Below are 10,218 nucleotides of genomic sequence, written 5' to 3' on the forward strand. Positions count from 1 at the left end.
GTCCGTCTTTCATGACACTGGGATTTCGGCAATGAAAGGTGAAATTGTACATTATGCAATCTTTTGTTTGTAAATGCGAACCTTTTGGACTCTTTAGAGAAAAATCATGAACCAAGACAATGGATTTTTCTATACAGAAACACTTTTTTTCTCCAAATAAAATGGCAGGATACTCATTATTATATGACGAACTTAGTCCCTCAGAAAGAGCACTTACTAACAATGAAGAGACTTTTCTTTGTAAATCAAGGGGAACCACTATCATCGTCATCAAAATATATGAAATAAACTCTCTGCCTTAATCCAAATCCAAAAAAATGAATGTAACATATTAGTTATTTGCACTTACTTTTCATGCTATTATATCAGGTTTGCCCCTTCAAATATATGGATTAGAGAGAGAGAGGGGGGGGGGGAAGGGAGGACTGAATTATGCCTATATGCATATGATGCAATACTCTATCATAATCAACATGGATATCCAGGTATCTTAATCAAAATAATGTTCATGTGCGTGAGTGCATGTGTGTCGTGTGCAGCGTCTGCAGTGATTGTCTTCAGTCACGTGTTCAGTCACGTGTTTCGAATGTAAACATAGAGACAAAGTTCGTTGTTTATAGGAGGCAGAGAGACACAGAGAGAGAGAGAGAGAGAGAGAGAGAGAGAGAGAGAGAGAGAGAGAAGAGAGAAAGAAAGAGGGAGAGGGAGGGAGGGGGAGAGGGAGTCAAAGTCTACACATTCCGAATCGTTCAGTTGGAGTTGCCTAGCACCTAGTTTTTGTTCAGGGCTCTGCCCGAAACACACACCACAAAAGAGACACGAAAAGAGAAAAAAGAAGATAATCTCATGCAATCAAACACCTATGATTTCAAAACGAAGTACTGAGTGAGAAATATTGTACTGTAGAAAATATTGCTCCTGGACGTTAAAGACAGAAGATACCCGGTTACGATGATAAAAACTAGTTTGATTATTCCTTGTGTCTTCGTAATTTTCGTTCAGCCCAGAGGAGGTGACCTATGTTTGACGAGGGGAACTGTCCCGGACACTGACAACCAACCAGATATTTTGACAGGTAATCAGTTGGTAATGCTTTCAGGATTTGTTCTTATCGATATCTTTTGTTACATTTATACACTATTCACTTCCCACCAGCAGTTTCAGACTGCATTATGCATATTGTATAAGGATGCCTACTGAGATTGAAAAGGGAATTAAATATTCATCTTCCCTTTGAGAATAAGGTCATTAACTGTAATAGACACGACAGACATTAGATCATTTTCACAAGTAATACTCTAATACAATGTAGTTTTATTCTCTTGTAAGAGGTAACTTCAGCTCCACAACACTGATAGAAAAAGGAGTCCGTCGTGAGAAATGAAAGTATTCCTTTTCCTTCATTAGCACTGCAAGGAAAAGTGTCCAAAAGCAAAGATAATCCAATTCTGAAATCTTGAACACGCAGCTAAAACATGATTTGTAAGGTTTGTTAACAAGATGAAACATCTCGAGGAGACTTTCCTTATCTGCAGCCTTACCGAGAATGTCTAATAATGAATGCACTCAATTTCATATTCTTACTTACATTCTGCACATAGCTCTAAAAGTTTCATGACCCCCCCCCCCTCCAAAAAAAAAAAAAAAAAAAAAGGTTTCCTGACAAGTTGTACCATCAGTACAAGGCAAACAGGCTTTTTTGGGGGTGGCTTTCTGGGTTTCTTTTAATTTTTCTCTCTTTTTTTTTTTTGGGGGGGGGGACACATGGTGTCAAGAAGGGCGTTGGTTCAATCCTTGTATACAAGGCTATGGTTTGACACGGTGTTTGAAGCAGTGAAAGACCACTAACTCGTATGCGGGATGACTATCAACTCGTTTGATTTTGATCCGAAATTATTTGTTTAACCTGACTGGTATATAGGGAAGGAATGAAATCTTATAAGTAAGCCGTCTAGCAAGGGATTGACGGCATTCAGTCCCCTCCGAAAGACTTTGTAGGCTATGAGTATAACATGCCATACCATCTCCCTGGTCTATAGTCCTATCATGGGCAACCGTTACAGCCACGGGACTCGAACCATGAGACGTCGTGATCGATAGTCCGTGGTCATATCCACTGAGCCACAGCAGCTCTCTTTATCTAAAATTCTCCAGAGATGAAAACTTGGGCAGGGTGAAGTTTTCGTCGGCTGCGGAGTTTTTGGTCAGTAGTTAAGACAATGAGATATAGTCCATATTATCATTGTCACCAAAATGGCCTGCCTACCCTAAACTACAAGCATTGTGCCTATTGCCATTTATTGCCACTGGACTACATACAGATTTCACTTCTTCCTTCTTCTTTTTTTTTTTTTTTTGGGGGGGGGGTGGCGTTTTTTATTAAATGAATTCATATAAATTGGGTTTTTGTGTTGCACAGGGGGAGGGCTTGACTACATTATATATCATTATCGAGTAAGGACATGGACCTATCATCATAATTGTGAATATTTGTATACACATTCCGCGTGGATGTGTTTGCCCCTATAGTCCTGACTGCCATTGAGGAAACATGTGATGAAGATACCTGTACTTTCAGGTATCTTCTGTTCGATTATGTTTGTCTAATTTCATCCTACTTATAATGGCCAATTTGAACATGGTTGAGAGCGGCACTTTAATGATCGCTTCATTTTTTTTTTTCATTTTTTTTACCTTGTCTGCAGATTACCTCTTATCTGACGATGGCACCTGCCTAGTGACGGAGGCAGGGACGGATCAGTACAGTAAGGTCCTGGAATCTCACAGCGACCAGCTAGCCCTGGATCTCTATAATGTCACAATCGATTGCACCTACCTTATGCAGGCTGTTGACCCCTACACTCGGGTCATGGTGGACTTCCGGTGGTTCGATGTCAGTCGAAGGTTAGGCAACAGGTCCTTACATAACTTAGCAGGTTATAGATTTTCATTCTACTGGGAGCAAGTATGCTATTTCCGTGTATCTTTTACGCTAACATGCACTGATATTATCAAAATTGACTTTATATCTGTGTGGAAAGATTACTCACCATCAATTAATTTGTACAGTGAGAATGAGAAACAGGTACATGATGATACACCAGTGTCACTCTGACAGAATGAAAACAATAAAACAGAAAACCTACCGTTTAATCACCTCTTCACAGCTCTGTAAAGTGACAAAGTTTTCATCTTAATGTCTTATACACGTCATGTATATGATATGTTGACTATATATTTTGATGATGCATTTATATATGCATTTTTTTTTCTCATTTGTTTGATAGATTGAACATTGTCATCTTAATAATTTCATCTCGACATTGAGGCCTATGATTTTGGTTGGAAAAGCAGACAGCAGATAATTTCCTCCAGTTCTTTTCATGAAAACGAGCTGAACAAAAAACAAACATGGTTACTGATATCAAATAAAGAAAACGAGCCGTGCTGCTGAGTATTTTACTGCATCGGCGCTAGAAAGAGTATACGTCACGTAGAACAAGGTTTGATGCTGCGGTTCTGGTCTGATTCATCCCTTCATTTGCTTATTCATTAACCCCTCGCCATTGTGCCAAATTGATTGAAATGTGACTGATTTTATTTTTGCCTTTAATAAATAAAGTCAAAGGAGAAAAAACGCGCTTATCACTATCTGGCAGCACTGGAAATGAAATAAAAAGCAGTCTGAATTCAATATCCATTGTGATAATCATCACGTCCACATCACAGGCACACATGCCAAGACACGTCATCGACATCGTATTCATCCACTCAGGCGTAAAAGAATGAAAAAAAAAAACAGAAGTGACAGAATGCTAAACTTTGTATACCCCTCCTGGCTAAGTTTTCTTTCGTTGCTTCCTAACTGATAAAGTTACTCTTTTTAAATCAAGTTACATCAAATTTATCCAGCGATGGAGTCAAATCAAATTATTTAGTTATCTTTCAGGGCAACCATGTTAGATTTTATGATCGTCAAGTAGACACGAAGAATACATTTATATATTCAGTAATTTCAATGGTGACACACATTATCTCTGGTTTATGGCAAGACAATATCTCTGGTTTATGGCAAGGGCAAGATGATTCTTTTGGCGGTAAATCACGAGTGGATTCCCGGAGTTGATCACAAGATTCCGACCCTGGATCCCGACGGACCACGATGTGTGTCTGGTAAAAAACAAAACAAAAACAAAAAGAAAACCTCCAAAGCAAAAACATGTGAAAGTTTGTCTCGATGCCATGGCAGCGCGTGATTGGTCAGGATTGTCCTGTCTTCTTCACTTTGGCGGGACGCAGCTTCACTCATGTGACTCACCAATGTCATATAACAGATTATGTAGTTACATAAATTCGATTCAGCGGTGCGACCAAGTTCATTCCGGGAGTTGTGCAGAAAACGTTAAAGGTCATTTTAATCTCTTCGGGGAATGATAGGTTTGACGTAAAGAGAAACGCGATTAAATGAAAGCAATACATCAGCCGAAGTTTTAGCTAATCGGACAACGGTTACTATATATCTCATGACTGATACGTTGCGACATTCAGATGTAAATTAATCATCTAATAATTATAATGTCCCGTGGACATTTTTCCCCTTTCGGTCTCTTTGCACACATTACTGTCCCTGAGTAAACGTCTTAATTATTACGTTTGTGCTTTTTTCTAAGCGTACATCTTCTGGAAAGGCAAATGTTTTTCTTCGGGCTGATAGCAATGTCAGGCGTGTGAGCGATGTTGGGAACAAACAAACAACAAAAAAGAAGGTTCTCAGTTGTTCTCAATTGCCATCGGCTGAAACGCCATCCGTACACATGTCGTGAAATATACTTATACATACATAATGCATACATATTTACGACTACATTATACATACATACACATACACGCACACAAACCTACATATAGGCCTACATACATGCATACAAACAAGTTAAATCTACAACTTCACTTTCTAGGTACAGTATGGACAACACTGCCTGTACACACGCCAGCGTCACTTTTTTCGATGGGGACAGCACATCGTCTAGCCAGCTTGGTAGCACGCTATGCGGCACGGACAGACCAGCGCTGACTCTGTCTTCGGGGAGCAGCCTAACGATGCAAACCAAAGCGTCGGGATCCCAGAGCGTTGTCGACTTCCAAGCTGTCTTTACGGCATTTTCCGATGGTAGTCACGTGATCATTTTCCATCCAATAATTGTTTTGATGATGATGCATGTGATGATATAAAGTACTGTTAATTGTGAAACCAAACCACTGACGCGTTGGGTATGAATGAACTGCGGAGTTATAGTGAAAATAAAATCGAAAGTTTTAGGAAAACGATGGAATATGTATCTTTGCCATGTTTGCATGAAAGCAGCAGTCTGAAAAGTATTGATAGCAATGATTTTCAGCGTTCATTGTTATTGAAAAATAGGGGATTCAAATGGGGTATCATCACACGATACTTCTAAAGAATAAGAATCTTATTTGTTTTAGTTGAGCCACAATTCACAAAAACAATATTGCAGTATACAGTATACCGTATTATGCTGCGTATCATTCTAACGCTGTTCTGCGTCTCAGCTACCATCTTCTGACACACATTCCCTAGACTCACTACCCTTGTTGTTGTTGTGTGTTTTTTCTTTCTCATCTAGACACATCTTGCTCCTCGTTTACATGTACTACAACACGTCGATGCATCAACAGCGCAGTGACGTGCGACAACCAGGGAATCAGCAACTGCGGCAACGAAGACTACAGCGACCAAACCGACGTCGACTGTCCAGGTATAGCAGCGCCTCCGCCCATCATTTTGCAAGACAGACAGACAGACAGACAAAGAATGCAAGGCTGAAAATAAAACAAGTGTTGAAAATCTCCCTTAAATGAGTTTGAATAATATGATAAGACCAGACCACAAAATGTTGTTTAATCTGTAAATTAAGCCACGCATGCATTTTGCCATTATCATAGCTATGAAAAGGTGTTCAAGCATTAATGCGTACATAGATACAGAAACTTTGACCCTGTGATAAACTGGAAACATGAAGAGGGTGGCGGCATGGACTTATATAGATGTGAAGTCTCAAATAAAAAGCTAGTTTAGAGACTAGAAAGAGATCGGTGAAGGAGATGAACACGCGAGTGAATAAAATTGTCATTTTAGGTCAACGGATAAAGGGAGCAACAAGGAGAAGAGTGAAAGACTAGAGCGTCATGAAAGACGTCTTTTGACTTTTCGCAGAACAAAGATTTTTCTGTTTTACTTCTAGGGTGGTCCTTGAAGGGTTTGGTTGAGCATGTCGCTGCAAAATGTTCGAATACTAACTTGTCCAACATCCTCTGAAAGCCAGTAACATATGCTATGAAACATCCCCGAGAGTTGGCAACATGCTTAAAATGGAATGTTATCGAACATGTCAAAAACTTGTGCAAAACTTGAGAAATATCAAAGGACTTTTAAAATTTGTGCGCAAAACACGAGACTGAACATCGCAGGTAAGCAGCACAACGGGAATAATCTCTTTGGAATTGATTATGTCGCAAAATATTGCGCTCCCTCTCATGATATGCGCTCCATACACGCACATCCAACAATCTCCGCAATACACTGTCTTGTATACTCTCACATTCAGAGTTTGCAACATGCTCAAAATGTCAAGTTCTCTACCACGCTGCTATGCTTCTCACATGGAGTGCATCTTATCATTGAAATATAAGATGGGATGAAGAGGATAAAGGAGGAGGCAAGGGACTATGTGGGGATCATTTTGAGGTATACATTATTGTCATAATGACAATAAGAAGAAAACAGAGATGAGAAGAAATAAATTGTCATTTGGGACTGTTTTATATGATTGATATTATCATAAAGATAATAGAAGAACGAAAAGCAGCTTCAAAGGCAAGGATCATGCATGAAGAAACACCAACTTTATGAATAACTATTTCTTTATTTTTTACTCGGCAGTGATATACACGACCCCTGACCTTCGACCTTTGGTCTACGTGGCCGCTGTACTCGCCCTGCCCCTCCTCTTTCTCACCTACTGGTGCTGCTGGCGGCCGGGCTACCTGGTGTGGCTCTGTGGTTGTCTCCGACACCGGAGTTGCGGGGACTGCGGCTGGTTATGCCCGCTGCGATCCCGTGGGCTGTGTCGGCGGATTTGGACTTGCGACCGCGCCTCGAAGTCGAATTCAGTGTCAGATCTCAGACGTAGTCATGGTGGTGGTAGTCAGCGAGAAATCAAATTGGAATAAGTGGACAAATTTCATGGATAACTGGAGAGTTTATATCTCTTTCAGAATCACTTTCTTCAGCTTGTGGACATTGTTGTCGTCCTGTTTCACTTTTATGTCTGTTGTATTAACAGTTTAAGCACTATTGTATTTGTATTGTCGATGCCCTACTTATGCGTTCCAGGCCCGTAGCCAGGGGGGGTGCGTCGGGTGCGTACGCACCCCCCCAAATTCTGAAAGGTCCACTTTTTCATAATAACGGTTTTTAGCAATTCTCAAGATAACAATCCAAATAAATATAAAGACACATTATTATGCTACGTAAATGTGGAAGAGTACGTTTAACAATGTTAAAAATAATTGTACGAAACCCTTTTGTTGTATGAACCATCGGATCGTCCCCATGCACACAAACACAAATGTTATGTATCAATTTGTGCGAGCTATTATTATATTGGCACTGCATGCCATGGCCCTTGGCGCGTGTGACCGGTGTTTTTTTTTTTTTCCACTGGCCGCCCGAGTACGTGCGATTCGTGGATGACATTGAGGTTGACACTTGCATTTTTTCACAGGAACAGAGGTAAGTGGATGAAAATCTAATAGCCTCAAGTTTACGTATAATGTTTTTATTATGATAAGAATTAAAGAAATTTCCTCGAAATTATAACTATAATCGGAAACCTGAGACATTTTATATCTACGTCTCACAAAGATATAGTACATGTATATAAGTACATGTTGGCATGATAATGCCTGGGGATAGATTATTATGTCAACTGTTTTCCATTATGAATGCATGCTCCAATCAAATTGTGAAATGGTGGTCATGAATTAGCATTTCTTACGAACGATCAGGAGAGACAAAATGAGTCGGATTGGATTACAATTCTCACTTACAGCTTTGTAGAAGTCTGAGTCAACAGTATCACACAGTACTTCAAGACGTATTACAGTACAAACGATTTCTTGAGCCTGCACCGTTTCAGGCTCTGTTCTGGATACAGCGGTAGAAACTCATTCTTTTCTTTCTTTTTTATTTTATCATTATTTACCAATCTCTTTTCTAACTTACAGGTAGCGGATTTCTTTGCAGGCCAAATTCGGAAATGTAGTGTTGATTATTACTTATACATTTTCTCATGTTGTGACAGTTCTATTGGTTCTCATTTTTAAAGTGAGCCAAAACCTAAAAAAAATTTCACTTATAATTTCCAAAGAGTATTATGCAGGCACGCAAACTCATTTTAGTTGTATTTCATTTAAATGTAATGGGTAAGAGGGTATGAGAGAGAATGGAAAGTGCTGAGCTATGAAGTAAAATGGTAAAGTAAAAAGTTTGTCAGATAGTATTACAAAAGAAACTCATTCTTTTTTGTTTGTTTATTTTATCATTATTTACTTATCTCTCTTCTAACTTAAAGGTAGTGGATCTCTTTGCAGCCAGTGGCGTATCTAGGGGGGGGGGGGCAAGGGGGGCACGTGCCCCGGGCGCCACTCCTTGGGGGCGCAAAAAAAACGAAAAAAAAAAAAAACGAAGAAGAAGAAGAAAAAAAGAAAAGAAAAAGAAGAAGAAGAAGAAGAAAAAAAAAAAAACTCGCCCGGAAGGGGGAGGGAGAATGGTAAGGGGGGGGGGGGGGGAGAAAACCAAATCAAACAAGATAAAAACAAAACATGATGATGACGCGGACAAAACGACAATGTTTATTGTGTTCACACAAACATTCTATGTTCTGTGAGCTGAAATACAAAAATTTTCGGCTCGCTCGCTGCGCTCGCTCGCCAAAATTTGTATAAAAAAGAAGGTAAGAACAAAACGTGATGATGACAAAATGGCAGTCTCTATTGTGTTCACACATGTCATTTTATATTTAGCAGGCAAAATGTTTCACGGAGCAGCGGCTGCAATTTCATTCCTTCTGAAGCGATCGCCCATTGGATCAAAAGAGGGCGTCAACGGTTTCGAACATACGGGGGGGGGGGCGCAAAAAAACAATAACAAATCAAACAAGATAAGAACAAAACGTAATGATGACGCGGAAATATACAAATTTTGGCTCACTCGCTCGTACTAATTTAGAGTATTTTTTCAAGTCCTCAGTTTGTTGGTATAAATCGTTATCTATAAGGCCGTCACTATATTTTGATTAGAATTGTGAGATTTAATAAGCAAAAAATGACAAGAGTTTCATGATTTGTAAGCTGAAATACAAAAATTTTCTGCTCGCTCGCTGCGCTCGCTCGCCAAAATTTGTTTAAAAAAAGAGAAGAAGATCAGAACAAAACGTGACGATGACGCGGACAAAATGATAATGTCTATTGTGTTCACTCATGTCATTTTATATTTAGCAGGAAAAATGTTACACGGAGCAGCGACTGCAATTTCATTCGTTCTGAAGCGATCGCCGATTGGATCAAAAGAGGACGCCAACGGTTTCGAACATACGGGGAAGGGGGGCGCAAGAAAAAAATAAAAAAAGATAAGAAAAAACAAAAACGTAATGATGACGCAGAAATATACAAATTTCGGCTCACTCGCTCGTACTAATTTAGAGTATTTTTTCAAGTCCTCAGTTTGTTGGTAATAAATCGTTATCTATAAGGTCGTCACTATAATTGTGAGATTTAATAAGCTAAAAATGACAAGAATTCCATGTTTTGTAAGCTGAAATACAAAAATTTTCGGCTCGCTCGCTGCGCTCGCTCGCCAAAATTTATATAAAAAAAATATAAGAACAATACGTGATGATGACGAGGACATTTACAAATTTCAGCACACTCGCGCGCACTAATTTAGAGTACTTTTTTAAGTCCTCAGTTCTTTTGGTATAAATCGATATCTATAAGGCTGTCACTATATCTTGATTAGAATTGTAAGATTTGGTAAGCAAAAAATGACAAAAATTCCATGTTTTGTAAGCTGAAATACAAAAATTTTCGGCTCGCTCGCTGCGCTCGCTCGCCAAAATCTATCAAAATTCATTACAT

General features: G+C 39.3%; 1 protein-coding gene across 1 annotated transcript; it reads left to right on the plus strand.

Annotated features, from left to right (window-relative positions):
• The first annotated feature begins 473 nt into the window (after positions 1–473).
• LOC140233239 (uncharacterized) lies at positions 474–7,251 on the plus strand. The gene is made up of 6 exons (XM_072313350.1): positions 474–485; positions 1,003–1,075; positions 2,706–2,904; positions 4,959–5,170; positions 5,646–5,777; positions 6,962–7,251. The coding sequence occupies exons 1-6, from the start codon at positions 474–476 to the stop codon at positions 7,249–7,251; spliced, it is 918 nt and encodes a 305-aa protein (XP_072169451.1).
• Positions 7,252–10,218: the final 2,967 nt, after the last annotated feature.

This window comes from Diadema setosum, chromosome 9 (genome assembly GCF_964275005.1).
Source record: "Diadema setosum chromosome 9, eeDiaSeto1, whole genome shotgun sequence".
Classification (NCBI taxonomy): Eukaryota; Metazoa; Echinodermata; class Echinoidea; order Diadematoida; family Diadematidae; genus Diadema; species Diadema setosum.